Source organism: Pleurodeles waltl, chromosome 11 (genome assembly GCF_031143425.1).
Source record: "Pleurodeles waltl isolate 20211129_DDA chromosome 11, aPleWal1.hap1.20221129, whole genome shotgun sequence".
NCBI lineage: Eukaryota > Metazoa > Chordata > Amphibia > Caudata > Salamandridae > Pleurodeles > Pleurodeles waltl.
In genome coordinates, this window is record NC_090450.1 from 94,868,316 (window position 1) to 94,887,920 (window position 19,605).

General features: G+C 43.4%; 1 protein-coding gene across 2 annotated transcripts in view; it reads left to right on the forward strand.

The window, feature by feature from the left end:
• The window catches only part of MECOM (MDS1 and EVI1 complex locus), a 1,802,619-nt gene that overhangs the window by 274,846 nt on the left and 1,508,168 nt on the right, over positions 1-19,605 (forward strand). For both annotated transcript variants that reach the window (XM_069213205.1, XM_069213204.1), the window contains exon 2: positions 13,680-13,763. In XM_069213205.1, coding sequence (XP_069069306.1) covers positions 13,680-13,763 — 84 coding nt within the window. The remainder of the gene's footprint in view (positions 1-13,679; positions 13,764-19,605) is intronic.

A 19,605-nucleotide genomic window follows, 5' to 3' on the forward strand; every position in this document is an offset into this window, starting at 1 on the left:
TGGCTTACTCCTGGAAAAGGTTTGTTAATTACTTCTGCATGCACCATTGTGCATGTGGAAATGCCACTGTATTTGTACAATATGATTTTTTATGCTTCACTAGAGGAGGGATTACATCTTCCTTGTGCAGAAACCTCTTCTAATACTTTATGTCACATGTTGGGCGTTTCCTTTTCTCCATGAAAAGGGATTGATATCAGCATTTGGCATGGGTAAATATGAGACCTTTACCAAGACGAGAATAGGGTGGCGAAGAGTTTGTGAATACTCACAAGCGTTTACATTTGTGAGTTGGTACAGATGTACATGGCTTTCCTGTCCTAGAACACCTACTTCCCATTCTTGACAGTAAATCCTTATATGAGCGAAAACCAAATTTTGAAATTTGAAGAATGAATTTCCACTAGTGAAAAAGGCAATTTGCATGGGTAAGCCAAATATACAAATAGCTCTGAGAGTCAGGTACCAGGTGTCTAACAACCAGAAGAGACTTAACTATTAAAACGTTCCCTTGGGGTCTATGGGGCCCATTCATAAAATGATTTATGAATATGTTAAGTAGCCCTACAGGAGTACTCTTTTATGTACACTTAACTTTGTGAATCAGCACAAAATGTCTAACTCCCTGACAGTAACACCGCAGACAGCACAGCCCTTTGTATTTGTACCAACTTCGTGTGAATATTCCCTCAACATTCCCGTTTTAGATGTTTTTGGGCCAATTCACAAAGGTGTGTAAAAGTATGTAGAAGGTTATTACAAAAGTACAACTTTGCAATTCTCCAAAATGTCTTTGTGAAGAGGTCCTTAATGCAGATATTCACCTTCCCTACACCTCCATTGTAGACTTGCGATGAACTGGAAGATGATGTGCAATTCATATTGTTTTTAATGCACCAGCATTGTTCGTTGCACATTGTTCTGCATAAAAGTCTGTTCGTACGATTACATCTACATATCTTTTCCCATTGTTCTGCGTAAAAGTCTATTCATATGATTATATATCAGTGAGGAGGCAATAGTGGTGAGGTTTAGTCCAGAGCCGCCAATTCCTTTCATTTAGTTGAGGAATGTAGTGCACAGTGAAATACAAATCCTAGCAGGGGCACCATTTAGGGATAAATATTATGGTTTAACCAATCTGAGATATGTTTCATTACTGTTTTTTTAAAGTACGCCTTTAACGTTTGCTTGGTTTAGTAGCTAATTATGGTAGCTTTCATTACTCATTTTTTAAATTTGATTCTGCTTCAAATTCTTTTGAAGTCCAAACTATCACTTTTCGTGTGTGCAATATATATCTGTATAGTGAAAACATAATTTTTAAATGTTATGTAAAATAATTTGCCTACATAATAGACTTAAAATGAGATAAAGCTATAGCACTCCTCTACTACAAAGTGCCCTCCTCTTACATTTCTATTGAACTGTAAAATACTTGGAATTTTGCGATTTAAGTATAAAACCCTCTCCCTAGTTGTTTTATTACAGTCTTGTTTTGACATCATTAGTCACATGTAATAGAAAATGCGTTCTTACTTAGTTGTGGTGTCATAATGCCTGCTACCAGAGGAAGCAGTCATGTGAAAGTAGGCCCCAGAGTAGAATTACAACTGCTGTTTCAACAATGAAATGTAGAGCAATGTTTGCATCTCTTAACTAATTTTCATTGTAAATGAAAAATCACTAGCAGAGAGGAAACATTTATGGCTACATGTCTAAGTTCTGGACTACCATAGTTCGTTACTTGAACACATAAACCTGTTTTCGTTTTATCACACTTTCTGAACTACTTCTGTGTTTTAAAAGTTATTTACATTAAACTGCTTATTTTATGTTTTTGCAAACAAGGATTTTTTAAATATTTCCTTTGATTTGGTAAGCTTCAATAAGCACTTACAACGCCATCCAAGAAACCAACTCTGAAACCGCGCCTGTTTGTTTGGCACATTTTTTAATTGCAGAAAATAATAAAAATACTTTACAAGACTATGGTGATACATTGATATCTAAACAGAAATAACCATGTACAAATGTATATCTGCTGTAGACAGAATAAATGTATCCTATTATCCCACTCAACTTAAATCATGGGATGATAGATAGACAAAACACTTTTAAATCACATTGTAATACTTATGGGTGTCAGCGATGACTATTAAATTGGCACTGAAGGTTGGCATCAATTTGAGAAATCATTGTAATGATTGATTCATAAAGTGTAAGACACTGGAACTAATCCTGGCCCTTGATATGGCCAGTTGAGTTTCCAACAGGAAGGTCCTTTACATTGGGCTCTACAGGCATTGTACTTTTCAAAGTCTTCTTCATGTGGAGATTCCAAAGTCCCAGAATCTGTAAATCTCACTGCAAGACCAGAAGCCACATGCCCTTTCCAGAAATTACTAGTCTGTTTTTCCCATGAATGCAAATTGAAAAGGGACATAAAACACATGGGGTTCAGTAATCACTGCTTAAATTGCAGACAATAATTTCTTTATAAGTGGTGACTCAAGACACACCAAGTTGACTATTATAAAGAAAAGATGTAAAAACCCAACTTTTATAAGTTATTACTGTTGAGTTCTGATGTCACAATGCCTGCTGCCAGAAGCAGCAGCCGAGGTATAAGGCAGGTCAGGTCACAGAGCATAATAAAAGCAGCTGTTTAAAGCAACACACTGAATGTTGCTTTTCTTTCTTCTGCTCTACTTTAATAACTTACAACGAAAAGCAGAGAGAATATGTTTATTTTTCACCCCTTAGATAGAGAAAAGCTAGAGTCGTTTTGCATGTTTCTACACCTCCACTGCAGCTTTTTTTTAAACTGACATATTGAAGTGTTATCAATGTCTGTTTGCAACAAATATATAACAGGTTTTTGATGTGTTTAATTTTGCACTAGAGTTTTATTTTTATTCTTCATGTTTGCAAACATGCTTGCTCTTTCATATGGAAGAGCTATGCACCAAAGTCTTAAATGGTTTGTGGGAAAGGTGCTAATGTGACTGTGTATTATTTGGGATAAATTACTCTCTGTCGTACATGTTAAGGATATTGGAAATCACCTCGCAGTTCCATAATGTTATAAAGGAACTCAGCCTCAACATCGTTGTTTTATATGGTTATCGAACTAATTGGGGTAATCTAGGGGGTAATTTATGTAATCTTTGAAATATTTTATGTTAGATTTCACTGTTTCTAACGCAAAAAGATAAGTCACCCACCAAATCCCTTAGAACTCAGATACCTCTGTTTCAATCTACAGGTGAGCTCTCTACACCTAAGTAAGGGATTTGTTGCTGTCAAGATTGTTGTCAATGACTATCCTGTATATATCTTTTATTTCAGCAAAGCCATCATCATCATCTGTAGCCAGGGTTTGAGGCTCTTACAATAGCAAGAAAGTGTAGGTGTTTGCTCAGAATCTTTTCTAGAGGAAAAATAAATAATCAGGAGAACTGCTAGGTGGGCAAGTGAGTAAATCCTGCCTCCACTCCTACACTTTATTCAGTTGTAGTATTTTAGACCCTAAGGAACAATTGCATGGTGTATAGTTTTTTGTTGGATTATTAGCTAGCACTAGTCGCACTAGGCGGGATTCTAATTGTGGATATGTTAATCAGTGGCCTTCTGCCATTTACCATGCAGTCATGTCAGCAGACATTATCCATCACTTAACAAGCATCACTGGTTGCCTGATGGTAATAAGGAGCATCTGCCCATGCCAGACCATCCCCAAGGCTCAGCACTCTCAGTACAACCTACATTAAGAGCATTTTTTGTGTATCCAGCTGAACCTCGCAAAACAACTATTAATGGTGACAGCCCTAGGGGATATATCCACTGTAACCCCTGGAAAGATATACATTGACTTTGGCGTATGTTTAATTTCGATATCTATGACACACCCAGTATTAGACTGGTCCAGTATGTTCTATAACCCAAAATAAGCTTTTATTTGGTGTACAGATCTCTTCACAAAAGGAAGAGTCAGAGTTAGGCAAGCAGATGACCAGAAATTTGATAATATGCCTGAATGATTGTTGGGGCCACTGGTTGCCATGGTGTTGAGGAAGTAGACATTATCTTGAACTTCTGTTGATTGATATTCAGATTTCCCATCATATACCTCTTAATCACTATAACAAGGCCAAGATGGAATTATGTCATTGGGATCTACTAATAGAATGGTGTTTTATGGTGTTTTATGCTGAATATTTGTACAGGTCTTTCTTGTCATATCATGGCATCCATTTAGTGTCTCACTATGGCAGAGCACCCAGTTGAGGGATTAAACTCTCCCCTCCCTCCATCCACCCCTTGTGTGACTAGATAATTAGATGTACCCCTATGTTCCAGGCCTCCCTTGCTGCTTTGTCGTATGGGAACCCCTGTCAGTTTTCAACCCTCTCCCATTCTTGCAGGAGCCTCTGTGTGTTCCTTGTCTGTAGTGGAATCAGTCACTTGGTCCCTACGATGGATATCGTCTCAGGGTGTTCGGGGGGATGTCACTCCATCTTGTGGAGCCTCCCCCAGACGCTCCCATTCGCGTACCAGGGTGCCGCAGGCACTTGCTCTCTCCAGCAACCCCTGGCCTCTCCACGCTTCCCGGTATCTTACTGACTCTTCTGCCTTTGCCCATTTCAATACCTCTCTTTTCCATGCACTCTCTCGGGGGCCTAGTGTCGCCTTCCAAGTCATTGCTATTTCTTGTTTAGCTAGAACTAGGGCCAGATCTTGGAACTGGTCGGTGACTTTGTGTCATGCCTGATGTTGATAACCCCCTAACAGGCAGTGTCAGGTAATGACTGTCTGTGTGAACGATCTCCAAAATTCTCATATTTTTGGGCAAGACCAAAACATATGGATAAATTCTGCCTCTTTCTCTCCGCATCTTGGGCACCTGGCCTCTGCAAGTCCAAAGTCCCTCCAAAGTCTGTCTGGTGTCAAATATGCCTTATATAGGACATATATATTGATAAGTTTGAATCGGGCTTTCCTAGAGGCCTGTGGAGTCTGAGCTAATATTCCCTCCCAATCGTCTTCTTTGACAGGGGCTTCCCATTTTTGCTTAGGTGTTGTTAGTGGCTTGCATAGTGTGGATCTTGTTTTACTATAAAGGCAGATCACTGTCTTATAGGCACCTATGGCACTCATCAGACATTGAACCGCATTGGATATGGGCGGTTCTGCTCGTCCCACCTGCCAATGTTTGACAATCAACTCAGTGACTGCTCTGTAGAGCAGAAAGTACCCTGCGGGAATCTGGTATCGGTTGCAGAAGTCCTCGAAGGACAAGAGAGAATCTGCTTCGTTTAGAGTGCCCATAGTTGTTGTTCCCGCCATCTCCCATCGTGAGATTCTCCTCCAATCCCCTCTGTGTGGTAATGCCAGTAGACATTTCAGTGGTATTTCAGGTGCATAGTGTGCGATACATTGTGATCTGTGGAGATGTTGCAACCAGCATTTGTGTATTACTTTCAACTTGTTGGAGCTGGAGGCAGGCGGGGGGCCCAGGTGGGGACAACCCTATCCAGCAAGTGAAGGTCTAGGATAAAAGGGGTAATCTCCCTATCAGGCATGTTCAGCTGGCTAGCCATCTGGTCAGCCATTGTAATTGGCCTGCTAAATAGTATGCTTGGAAGTCGGGGACAGCCAGTCCTCCCTCTTCAAGATGTTTCTGTAGTACCGTAAGTGCCAATCGCCACCTGCCCGTCCCCCACAGAAAGTCTATGACCATGGAGTTCAGTTCTTTGAACAAGGTTCTTGGGATCCATAGCGGGAGAGTGCCAAAAAAGTACAATAGGGGGGTAGAGCTATCATTTTTAAGAGTGTCACTCGTCCTGCCACGGATAGTGGTAAGGTCGCCCAGAAAGTCATATTATTACGAATTCCTTCAGAGTCCGTGCTACGTTTCCCTCTAGCAGGTTTAGGCTGTTATGGTAGACCTGAACCCCTAAGTAAGGCAGGCACCGCGGTTCCCACTGTAAGTCCCTGAGGTCCTGGGGATCAGCGTTGCCCTCCATCACAGGAAATAAACTGGATTTTTGCCAATTCACTCTGAGCCCAGATATAGCACCAAACCTCTCCAACAGGTTGCAAGCCCCATGTAGAGCATCTCCCACATCCCATAAGTAGAGAAGATCATCGGCAATGTGGTGAGTTTGCCCAGCCGCTGTTATGCCCTCGCAGGCACTTCTTGCCCTGCTAATACAAGCTAATGGTTCGATAGCCAAAGCGAAAAGCAATGGGGAGAGGGGGCAGCCTTGTCTGGCCCCCTCTCTACTCGATAGCTCTCCAATATAGTGGTTGCTGTGCAAACCCTGGCCATCGGGTTGGCATAGAGCAGCCTTGTCCATGCGATAAACTGGTCTCCCAGCCCAAATTTGCAGAGCACCTCATGAAAATAATGCCATTCCAGGCTATCGAAGGCTTTTTCAAAGTCAATTGAGAACATCATTGCCTTTTGCTTATCATAAGCATCACTATGAAGAAGGGAAAATAGGCGCTGTATGTTCATCACTGTTTGGCACCCTGGGATAAACCCAGTCTGGTCCATGTGGACCAGGTGCTGCAAATGCCGCAAGAGTCGCATCGCAAAAATTTTGCTCAGTATCTTATTGTCTACGGAGAGCATCGACAGGGGGCAGTAAGAGGCTACGCTCGTGAGCGGTTTCCTCGGTTTCAACAGAGGAATAATCAGGGCTTCCCGAGCCGAAGCAGGGAGAGTATGACATTCCTTAGCTTCTTCATACAACTCAACCAATCTCGGGCCTAGTTTAGGAATGTATGCTAAATATAATTCTATCGGGAGTCCATCCGGGCCCGGGATTTTATTTTGCGCCATACCGGCGATGGCAGCTTTCACTTCTGCTAGCTTAATTGCTGGTCCCAGCTGCGTTGACCCTTGTTCAGAGATTGTTGGGAGTGCGAGATGTGATAAGAAATTGTGGATCTCTGCCTCAGTTGGTCGAACTTTACTCGTGTAGAGATCAGCATAATAATTATAAAATTTGCAATTGATTGCAGTCTATGTATATGTACTGTGACCCGTGGGATGGGTTAATTCAAATACAACTGGGCCCCTATGTGCTGGATTTGGTAGCCATGCCAGTGAGGAGCATCTATTTTCCCCTTCCAAGTGTGCACGTGCTATATTGGCTTTATAGTCATAACAGTGCAGCCTTTCATATCCCACTGATGTTGTTTCTCGCGCTGTGAGGAGTGCCGTCTGTAGGGCTGTGGCATTAGGTCATTTCTGCTCAAGTGTGCACAGCTCTTGTTCAGCTTTTGCTATGTCATGTAGAGCATCTGGCATTCACTGGCGAGATGCAGTTCCCTCTGATGACTACCTTAAAACCGTCCCACTGTGTCAATTTTGAGTGTGTCGAGCCTTCATTGACCGCGAAGTAAGCATCTATCACCACGCTAGTGGTATGTGTAAAAGCCTGATCTTCCAACAATGCTGTCTGGACTCACCACATAGGGATCAGTACATGGGTCCGGGACCACCCAAGCTTAATTAGAAATGGGTTGTGGTCTGAGAGCGTTCGGGTTAGATACTCGGTCAGGTGTGCCAGCTTGTGGATATCTGGTGAACATAGGAATGTGTCCAACCTTTTATGCAAAACATGCATTGGAGAGTAAAAGGAGTAGTCTCTATGTTCTGTGTGCTGAATTTGCCAAGAGTCTACCAGGCCCCAGTCCTTCTGCCAAGTGCTGTACCTGTGGGTGGTCCTGGTAGTCGGTGAAGAGGGCAGAGGGGATGTGACCTATCTAAAGGCTTGTCTGCTATGCAATTAAAGTCTCCCCCCAACAATACAGGTCCCGTTAAGTGCGTGGCCAAATGTTCAGAGATGGATGCCAGGAATCCCACTTGGTCCATATTGGGACTGTATATGCTGCCCAGTCCTATCTCTCTCCCATCTAACTTTCCAATAATTATAGTGTAGCTTCCCAGTGGGTCTATGACTGAAGCCGTGTGTTGGTGTGGTACCCCATGTTTAATCCATATTAAAGTCCCTCTGGCATAAGCAGAATAAGTAGTATAGTATACCTGGCCTCTCCACTGTCATTGAAGAGCTCTGCCCTCAACAGCATCTAGGTGTGTCTCTTGTAGCATTGCTATTTGTATTCCCCACCTAGTGAGGTGTGAAAATACCTTGTGTCTTTTAGCCATGGATCATATCCCTCTAACATTCCGTGTGAGGAACTTGATATTTAGTGTAGTGTCCATTAGAGGCATAGCGGGGAGCACATTGGCCAACGTTGGGGCCCCAGTCCTGCCCCAAGGGAGCCCGACTCACATCAATGTGCATATAAGAAATAATCTAGGCAACAAGAAATAATCTGTTCTGTAACCAAACAACATTCTCCCAAACTCCCCTTCCCCAGGGCAAAAAGCAAGATGCTCGCACCCAAACAGTCAAAGAACAAAAGGTAAAAAATACTCATGCCCTCTAACGTTCAGGCTACGTTGTGTGCGGGGGTAGTAGTTCCATTGTCATGCATCAGGGTGCTTCGGGTACCCCCCAGCTCCCATCTTGCCCCTCATCCTGTTGAGATTATTCAAATTTGTGTAGTTGGAGCATCATTGTTGATAGTATGGGAGCAGGGTGTATCAAGCTTCATATCGCCCAGCAGGTGCCAGCAAGCGAGCTGGTATCAGAGGTTCGTAAATGAGTGCAACTGCATCACCTTCTATATGAGTTTATCTGCGGTACCAGGGGTGACCACTGGTAAAACCACGCTCGAACGGTTAAAGCCGTGGTCTCGCTGACGGAGTCTGTCTGTTATTCGCACATCCGTCACCTCGGGGACATCATGCTCTGTGATGACCCACCTAGGGATGCAAACACCGCTACCACCCTCTGTCGTTCCTCCTGCACTTCTTCTGCTGTGGGTGGGTCATTCCTGGATGATGGCTGTCTCCTACAGAATTTAGGACAGTGTTTCCTCTTTCGACGCTGGGAAGGACCGCCTGGGTCTGAGTCAGGCAAGAGTTCTAGCCAGGCCCACGCTTACTGAGGTGTGTTGAAAAATTCCACCCCTGTCTGGGTGACCACCCGGAGTCATGCTGTAAACTGCATGGAGCATGGGATCTCTAATTCCCTGAGTTTTTGTTTCACAGAAGTGAAAGCTGCTCTCTGGCACTGAACTTCTCGAGAGAAGTCAGGGAATATTGATATTTTGCTGTTTTCAATCTTCAGATCTTTGCGGAGTCGTGCCTGGCGCAGTATGTAATCTCGATCTCTGAAGTGAAGTAGTCGCTCTATCATCGGTCTTGAGGGAGCTCCCGGTGGTGGTGCTTTAGCAGGCACTCTATGGGCTTTCTCCAGCGCGAAGAGGGGGAAAAGTCCCTCCGTGGCTACCACAGTTTGACGCCATTCTTCCAGATAGCCCACCATGTCTGGGCCTTCAGCTTTCTCGGGAAGTCCTGCCACCCTAATGTTCTTGCGTCTTGCTCTGTTCTCTGATTTTCCACTCTATTTTCTAGTGTTTTTAAGCAGGCTTCAGCGGCAGTCAAACGTCCAGCCGCTAGAGCCTAGGCAGGAGTTGCTGCTGATATTTCTCATTCTGTCATGGTGATTTTCTCCGCTAAGCACTGGTGGTCGTCTCAAAGGAAGCCCAAATCTATACTCAGGGTGTCTATTTTGACCTCCAGTGCAGTTCGTGAGGCTGCTATTTCCTGAAGTACGTCCTGTACCATTGGCACAGTGGTTGTCATCACCATTGTGGAGTGTATTATTTGCTCTATTCTATCATTGGTTGGCCTTGGCCGCGAGGGACCTCCCGAATCTCCATCTCTCTTTTTGATAGCTTTCCCCATTTGGCGCTATATGGAGGGTAGGCTTCTGTTCCTAGGCATTCCCCCCACAACAGTCGTAGGGTCCTCCTCAACGCTGTGTGCCTGTGCTCTGCGGGAGACCTCCGTGCAGTGGATCACTGTTGCATTCTGGCACTTCTTGGGTCTCCTGGAATGGTTGTGGGTTCCAGTCATGTTGACGCGACCTATCAGCACTCTGAGTTATTTGTGAAGGAGGGTCTGCTAAGCCACTGACTTCACTCTTTTCCCTCCCCTCTGTGGCTAACTCAGGGCTCATAGGGGGCATCTCACGCCCCAGGGAGCTTGTAGATGCTCAGTCCCATGTCACCCTGCAGCTTCACTCCTCTCCTCTCTGTAGGGCCCTGCTTTCCAAAATACCTCTAGTGTCACTGGGCATTCTTCTGGCTTCACCTTCCCTAGCTGATAGGTTTGCTTAACACAAGCACTTGGTCGGGGGCTTCACAGTAGCGTCCTGTGTCTCTGCAAGGTGGCCCTGCCCGTCCAGATCGTCCAGGCCTCTCAGTGGGCCTCCTGGGGCCTTACAATGTTAAGGTATGCAGCCTCGTTTCTCCTTACTGCTGCCAATGCCCACCATGGGTGGTCCCCTCTCCGGCCTCTGTTCCACTGTTAGGGACTACTCCCAAGGGTTGTGTCCCTGTATAACTCGGGACTTGGGCCTCCTCTGCCCCAGGCCATCGGTCATCCTCAGCAAGTTGCTTCTGTGTTCGGCACTGGTCTGCACCATAGGAGCATGTAGCGCGCTTCCAGCACCAGAACTCTGCTCCCCTCTCCTCGTCGCTGTCTTCTAGACCGCAAGTCACTGCCACTAGGTCACTCGCGCCCACAGCCCCGCACGGATCTTTTCTGCTCCTGTGTGCGTGCTCTACAGCATCGGGGCCTCCTCGATGCCGCCAGGGCTGGGCACACAACTCTTACCTCTGGGTTTCCGGGCACAGGGGATGCTGTCGTCAGAGCGTTGCCTCTGTTTGTCTCGCAGCCTGTGCGGTCCCTTTGCCGGTGCCGAGGGGCCTCAATGCTTGGCGGTCCACCGGGGGCTCAGTGGTCCCGATCCTTCAGGCCCCAACCACCACCCTTCCTCTTCAATGGTCGGGCTATAGGCCAGCCCCTCGACGCACTAGTCGCAAACATCCGGCACGACCTTTGTCTCCCGCTCCTCATCGGAGGCCGCTGCCGGGATGGACGGCCGCCATCTTAGGTAGGCCACTTCTCGCAGCCACAGATCTCAGGTTTGGAAAGTTTCTGGCTTCTGGATGGCTAGTTGCTGAGCCGCTGGATGTGTTGGGGGCCTGGGAGGGGGCCGCCGAGTGGTGCCCCCTTCCAGCATGGGCAGTGGGGGTTTTGATGCAGCCGTGAGTCCCGTAGCTCCGGCACCCAACTGCCTACTCCATTTGGTGCTTAGCCACACCACCAACTCCACCTGTTAAGAGCAAAATCCCCATAAAACGTATTTTCTGGAATGATGAATCACAAGTGTCCAATATTAGAGTGTGCGTGTTGAGCATCTAGTGGGACACTATGCTTAGATCAAGTGTGTAAGGGAACTATTGCTTTATCCTACCATAACTGATAGAAATGGTTTCCCACAATACCCATTTGAATCAAAGGCAATTGCAGGCTCATCAAGGCACAGACTTTCCATAATCATGGCACATAAACTCATTGATGCAGAAGATTTATTAGGTGGGGTACGGTCACCTGTCTGAGGACTTTTGTGACTTCTGGGCAGTCTAAGTTGCTCCAATCCTCTATCATCAAGATCCAGAAAGCTGGTTTTAGCACTGGTCTTCATGTCATGAAGCTTGTTTCCCCTAAGGGCAATCCAACTTCAAATACCCAAACACATGTTCTAGGCTTGTTCATAATTTCAAAGACATTACTAACATGGAGACTCCTGCTATGCTATCTCTCCAAGATAGTAGTGCTGGGATTCTTCTAAAGTTTAGAGAAGTACAATCCAGTGGATCTAAATTCCATTTCTGAAATACTGTTAATTACCCTGCACATTTTTCAGTCTATACAGATGAGTACCAAACATATGCAAATCATTTGTGGTCTCTTTCAAAGAGAGTCAAAGATGAAGTGACCTAGCTTTTGAGTTGGCCTCCTTTAGGAGTTTAATGAAGACTGATTAGTATATGATTGATTTATTTGTCTAGTGGGGCAGATGATCTAACAAGCATTAGCGATGCTAAAAGACCTGGCTTATGAAAGCACTAGAAGCAAGACCAATCTGTGTAGGTTAATGACTGACCTCCTCCTATCTGCTGCTGCCAGAGAAAAATACCATAAATGTCTATTTATCTAAAACACTTTAATAGCATTACAATGGTACAGGTGTGCCCCTGAAAGTGCAAGTTTTGTCAGCCGGATAAACAAAATGATTACAGCTGTGCGGAGGGCATGCACTTTCTTTGCAGAAGCACAGAATTTCTGCCCAATCAAAATATGTACTCCTGGCTCTCAACACACAGGTGGAGCCAAGGCTGCTCCCTGATATTCTCAGATAAATGTCTGGCAGCAGCTGCGCTGCAAAGACAGGCCGGCAAAATTATCCAATGTAAATTACTGAAAGGCGTTCTCAGTGGTTATGATTAATTCAATCATCTTCACTGATCATTTATTGCTTCATAAGAGCACCTTCAATGGTCTCAGGAAAACATTGGTTCTGTACAACCTCAGGGAAACATTGGAGCTATATAACCTCTGCCACTGCATAAGAGTTATTGAGTTGCCTTATATTGTCAAATAAACTGTTTAATAATAATGTGTGATTCTTTTAATTAACGTTGAAAACATTTAACAGAGACCATAGATCACACATTGCTTTTATTGGAATAGCCGGAATAGGTCTATGGATTTCTTTAAATCTATCAATCTCACACAAAGGTGACAGCATGAGCTGTTTAATATGGAAGGTATTAAATAGTTGGTTATTGAAATGAAACAGAGGTTGCAGTTAATGGTGCTTGGCCAAAACATCTTGCCATTTATTCCCTCATGTCTCTCTAATTTCATTGTGATTCAAAGGAAGGAGTAATTTAAGGGATTAATGTTATCACTTCTTGCATTGATAGTTTCTACTGCTTCTGCCTGTATACTCTTGTGACAATCTGTCTGGCCATTATTTCTATAGATTTCCTGCAAGAAAATGGAGGCTTTCATTAAAAATGAAATGTTTGGTTGATCTTTCAACTATATCTGTTTATAAAAAAGTAAAACATTTGGGCACAACTTTTGAAAATGCGATCTTCGGCAGTCTTTAGCTAAATCCCTGGCTTAACAAGTGTTTGGGTGACTCACACATTAAGTCAAATGCATAGACATCAATAAATGGTACATTGGCAGCTGTTACTCCTTGCTTGTCCTTTGGTGCCCTTGACACAGCTACCACTAATCTATGAAATATTGAAGGCAACACCAGGAGCAGAGTGCAGGCATAGCTCTAGGAGTCATATTTACCTGTGTTATTTTCAATCTTTGGGATTCACTTTCCACCACTGGAGTAAGTTCATGACTATTAATTTTTTTAAGGTTGGTAAAGGGGTTAACACTGTGATGTTGTCTGATGTTGAGGGGGTGTGCTGTAACCTCCAATGCCCCTTGTATTTTTCATGAATTGACATCCATTGGCAAATGTATTCAGAAATTCTCTGGAATACAATTGATACTTGTATTGTTACTGTGTATCTTCACACTATCTAAAAGGAAAGGCCTGCTGAAATGCTGTTGACGCCAGTGCCTGATAAAAAAGATGCAATTTTGCAATAAGTTATTTGTGGTCAAGCAGCTTTTTGTCAGGTTTCTGAAGTCATTTTTCTGTCCCCTATAGAGATCTGCCAGCAGCAAGAAGATGAAGACATTACATCTATGTTCATAAACAGTGGATCATTCACTTTTCCATCAGAACATGAAGGTATGCCCTTTTCAATTATTATTTGCACTATTCTAGTCTCCTTGCTCAAACTAATGTTTTGGCATGACGTTATATTAGCAGGTCTCTGAATTGTGCCTATTCAATCTTTCAAGTTGTTTGTGAAATTGCCCTGCAGAATGTTTAAAGGATTTTTGGAATCGTCTTGTCAAACATTCATGAGATTCGTCATATTTTCTTCCTGATCATTCAAGATTATCATATTGGCTTGTCACAAATTCTAGAGATGTGTAATATTGCTGTTTTGAATGTTCAAAAGATTCATAATATCTCTGTCAAATGTTGAAGCGATTCATTATTTTGCCTTGCTGAACATTCTAGGGATTTGTCATATCAACTTAATGAATGTTCAAGAGATTTTTGATGTTGCCTTGTCAAAGGGACTTGGTAGTTCTGCCACTTCATGACATCAGGTATTATCTGTTTGACATGGGCTCTCTGAAACTGATTGTTAGTTTTATTAGTGTGGGGCTATAACTACCCTGAATCACTAGTGAAGACTGTACTCTAGTTGGATCTTCTCCATTTTCTGTGTTATCTTAATGTAACAAAGTTCCATGTGTGGTATTTTCCTCTTAGCTTCCTCTGTTAACAGGATATGCTACCATTGTAAGAAGCAACAGAGCTAAATTTAATGGAGCCTAATTTATCTCTATGGTTACAAATGTGCATGTCCTCCCTAGGTAATTTAGACCAGTACATGCTTCAATCACGCTTGTGTGCATTCAGAGACACTACTGTTTGTGTCTCACTTCAAGGTCCTACAGTTGGTTATGGCCATGCAATAATTTTTTTTCTTATTTTAGATTTATCATAATTTGCATTATACCAAACCAGTTTGACATTTTGAGGCAATGGATTGTCCTCTGAGTACTTGTAGTTATTGCTTCTGAGCATGCTGATCTTTGTTTTCAGGACACAAGATTGCTTTCTGATCTTTGTTTTTAAGTCACAAGGTTGCTTTCTGAACTTTGTTTTTAAGTCACAAAGATTATTTCTCCCACCAAATAGTTAGAGGAAGCTTTTAAACTCTGCTACCCACTTTTTGTAGACAAGGGCACTGTCAAATTCCCCATAACTTTGCTTGTGCTTTTCTCTATTTTGTTACGTAATAAAATATGGTAGGATCCTTTAAGGTACACAGTAATATCCATATATTCTGTACATGATGCAGCAGCAGGATAACTATTTTTAAAAGACTAACCTGATCACTTAAAGAAATCAGCATAGCTTCCTGCCAATAAACTTTATAGAATATAATGTTCGGTATAGGATTTATAGTACATGAAGTTGAGCATCTAAGGACCAATGTCCTCATCAAACCTGCAAAAACTATACCTCTTCTAGTACGTGAAGTATTGATGTACATTGACCTTTAGAAGACCATAGTTTCATTATAATACATAGAAGACTGCAGTAAGTGTTTTAAACTGGTCTTTAATGTCCTTGTAATAGTCTAGTTATGACTGTACTACTCATCTAAAATAGAAACATAAGTTTTTACTCTACTGCAATTCCTTTTCACAGTTGAGTTGTGTCATCATAATTCTCCAGCAGTAGTTTGAGCAATGCAGAAATTGTGCATCGCAACTTATAAATTACAAGATGTTACTTCTAGCAAAACGTGGATGCTAACAACGTCATTACCATGCGTCAATCCTACTTTTTTCAAATAAATTATAAAAGCAGATGGAACATCATGCAAATAGTACAATTACGCCTATAAACTTGGCACAGTGTATGCGTGTGCGGTATTACAAAAGTCAACTTATTGCGAGGTTGACGTTTGTGACTTTCAAATCACTGCAGTTGTCAAATTCAGACGTCAGCTCTTTGAACCAGCAGGATGGCTTAATGAGGTAACACTCGTCACTGATGTCAGCAGCGCTCTTGTAGAGAATGATAGAGCATGTGCATTACGACCGAAAGAAGTCTATGATAGCATCCTATATATGTTCATCTCTCTGGTGATACTTGTTAATTCTTGTTAATGAAAGACTCAATAAAGGATTTGCACCTGAAGAAAAGTGTGTGCGCATTACAAGCGCACTTGTAATAAATGGATGCAAAAGAGATAAATGTTCATAAAACTTTTCTTAATGCATTTTGTAATAAGAAAGCTGGATCTCACACGTTGGGAAAAGGGAATGAGCTACTTAAGAACTGTAGAGTATTGTCTATTTTTATTAGTATTTGCTGAAGACAAAGACGTTTTTTTGTTTATTACATTTCTACTGAGGATTTTGAGAACAAGACAAAACAAGAAATATCATTGCTTAATATGAGCAAGTAGATGGTACATCAAAAAGAAACCAAACATGAGGAGATTACAGACACATCCTCGACATATAATAAAAATACGAAAGAAAGCTGTCAATATAAAGGTGTGCAGCATTAGCTTTGGCAAATATGAACTGCTGTATATAAATCAATATTCGTCAATATAAGTGGGAGACTCTCAGGATACACTGAAAATTAGCGTAGGAGAATGAGATGACGAGGAACCTGAGTAATGAACCAAGGCTATATAGAGAAAGCATAAATGAAAAGGGACGGGGGAAGAATGAAAGGCAAAGGAAGGAGGGGTAGTGGACAGAGAAGGGCAGAAAAGAGAGGAGAAAAACAGAGAGAAGAAGTGCTGACAATAAATACCAAATATCATTTGTTTTTATTTGTTTAGCAACTGATCCAGTATTTGTAAATGGGATTTTGGTAGCCTGGTTAATATACACAGGTTAGTTTCTGCATAGTTGCTAAGCAGTTTATGAGAATGTGCATTCCACTCCACTCAGACGAACTAGACTTAGCCTTCATGGAGGTTTAATTGCAGTTCACGCCTTCCTGAACATACTACAGCAGCTGCTGTGCTCCTCAGCTGTATCAGTTAGCGCTTACTCCTGGATCTTACTGCAATTGAACTGCAGTCTGTACACCAACCTACCTCGTGAACCTTTTCTATTTCCATGCCTCTCCTCTGCCTTGCCTTACTTGCCCAGCTCATCACCCTCTAATGCTTTGTCCATAGTTAAGTGGCGAATTATTGACCGAGGCTTGCTCGCTCAATCACTCTTTGCAGCATGATGACGGGTGCTGTGCTAGCTCGATTGAAGTTTGTGGTGACCTTAAGGCATCTCCTGCTCAGAGCCCCTTTCCAAAAAATGTACCATGCAGCCAGCCAAAAGGGCTAAGGGGCCTGATGGTGGTGTTACAGCCTGGGACTTGAGTGTATGTCACCTCTCCCTTAGAATCCTTGAATGCTACTGTCATGGGTCTGCTGATAGTTAAAAGTTGGAAGCCTATGGCTGAAGGTTTTCTTGGAAACATGAGGACATTGCTTTAGTGCCCCCCAGCATTGAGACCTAAGGTCGGAGGCTTAGGGTCTGAGAATTGTTTTAAATTGAAGCTTGAGTCTTTCAACTTGCAACAATAGTGCACTCCACAATGAAGAAGGCAGCTGTGCTGGTGCGGCTTAGGGGTGCTTGAGTTAGGGGTGAGTAATACTTGTTCTGCTTGCTGATTGAATTGTTCACAAACTCAAGTGCTAGTTATGTTTTAACTATTTTTTACTTTAATGCTTTTGTGGTTGGTTGGAGATTTATGAACAAACATGAGTCTATTGACAGCACCTACACTTTTTATTCTTAAAATACTTATGCTTCTGTGGGCGCATTCCATGTACCCAGGCCGTAGGAAACACTATTTTCCTCTGCAACACCTGTAAAGAATCTGAAAAAGAATTTTAGGAATACCCTCAGCTCTGACAGACCTACAAGAACTGAAAGATCCGTAAGGATCGGCAAAGGCCCTTCAATGATTTGCAAACTGAACTGAAGCAACACACTTAGGGGGTCATTCTGACCTTGGCGGTCCATGACCGCCATGGTGGAGTGCGGCGGAAGCACCGCCAACAGGCTGGCGGTGCTTCCTTGGCGATTCTGACCGCGGCGGTAAAGCCGCGGTCGGAAAAGAGGAGCCAGCGGTTTCCCACCAGTTTCCCGCTGGCCCAGGGAACCCGCCATGGCGGCGCTGCTTGCAGCACCGCCATGGGGATTCCAATCCCCTTACCGCCAGCCTGTTTCTGGCGGTGTCCACTGCCGGAACCAGGATGGCGGGTACGGGTGCCGTGGGGCCCCCTAACAGGGCCCCACAAAGGTTTTCACTGTCTGCTTAGCAGACAGTGAAAATCGCGACGGGTGCCACTACACCCGTCGCACCCCTTCAACTCCGCCGGCTCCATTCCGAGCCGGCTTCATTGTTGAAGGGGCTTTCCCGCCGGGCCGGCCGGCGGTGTTCTGGCGGTCGCCCGCTGGCCCAGCGGGAAATCCGGAATGACCGCCGCGGTCTTTTGACCGCGGTGCGGTCTTTCGGCGGGAACCGCTTGGCGGGCGGCGACCGCCGCGGTCAGAATGACAGCCTTAGTGCCTGATTTAGTGTTTGGCGACGGGGGTTATTCCATCACAAAGGTGACAGGTGTCCCGCCCTCCGTATCACAATTCCATTATAGCCTATGGACCTTGTAATACGGCGGTCGGGATATCTGTCATGTTTGTGACGGAGTAAACCCTCTGGAAAACTCTAAATCAGGCCCTTAGTCTGTGTACTGTATATTGTATTTTTGGGATTTTCCCTTTTCTAGCTCAAGTGAGTACTGAACAGACCGCAGAACACATCAAACCTATTTGTCGGGGCCTATAGGAGGGAAGAGCTCCAGGATCTCAGGGTTCTTTTAATTGGTTTTAGATTGCATGACACTTGTGTTAGGGGCTACTTTATTTCATTTCCCTTCTCCTTTCTCCTGTTACTCGCCTGTGTGTTGTTAGACAACTATATATTCGGTAATTAATTACTACACACACCTTCATATGGTTTGCATATACTGTTTGTCATTGAATGAGAATATTTGTATTGGTATTTAGCCTTTATAATCTAGCTGAATAAAATCATTGTGTCTTGTATAATGCTACCACCAGCAAACATTAGGGTTACTCAGCACAGTACTTTTCTGCTTCTCCAAATATAATAAGAAATTGCAAGAAACACTGCTTGAAATGATAGAGATAAATGGTTCAGTGCCTCCTTCAGAAGCAAGTACATTGAACCCAGCTCCACTTATGAATCCAATGGTTGCTTCTATAGAAAAGACCTAAAAAAAATGATCAACCAAATACTTTCTCTTGCATCAGCACCTTGAGTTCTATCCTGGAAGTAGGAGACAGTGAACAGGAGGATTATAAGCGCTTTGAAAATCCTATAAATGACTCTAAAAACTTCGCATTAAACGTGGTGCTGAACTGTTTGCTGCAGAAGGAGGTGTATGGTGATCAAGAGCCTCTCAGGGGATATTTTGGATGTACACGTCTGTTTTTGTTACTCTGGAGAAAGTTGCTAAAACAGATTTTGTTAATACAGCTTTCCACTTATCTGAACGTGAAGGAAGAGAGACACAAGCAGAGGGCACTATACCTCCCCCATTAATGATTAAGTACACCCCAAAGTTTACCACAGTGTACAATAGATGCTTCAAAAGAGTAAATTAAGCGAACTAAGATGCTTCTGGTGATAGATACAAAAAGGTGACCATTTTATGCAAAAATAAGGGAGATATTAAAAAAACAGAAGTAAAAGAGAGCTGTGCAGGGCAAAAGGAAGGGCATGGGATTTACAATTCACTGCCCGTATAGAGCGATAAGACTGCCCCTTAGAAGGTGTGTGCAGAAGAAAATGAAATCTTGCCCCATGCACAGGAAAGAGTTCTTAGTTGCCTTCATAAAGGTAGAATTGCAAAACAGTACAGTGTCTAAATAGACATCAACCTCCAAAATTA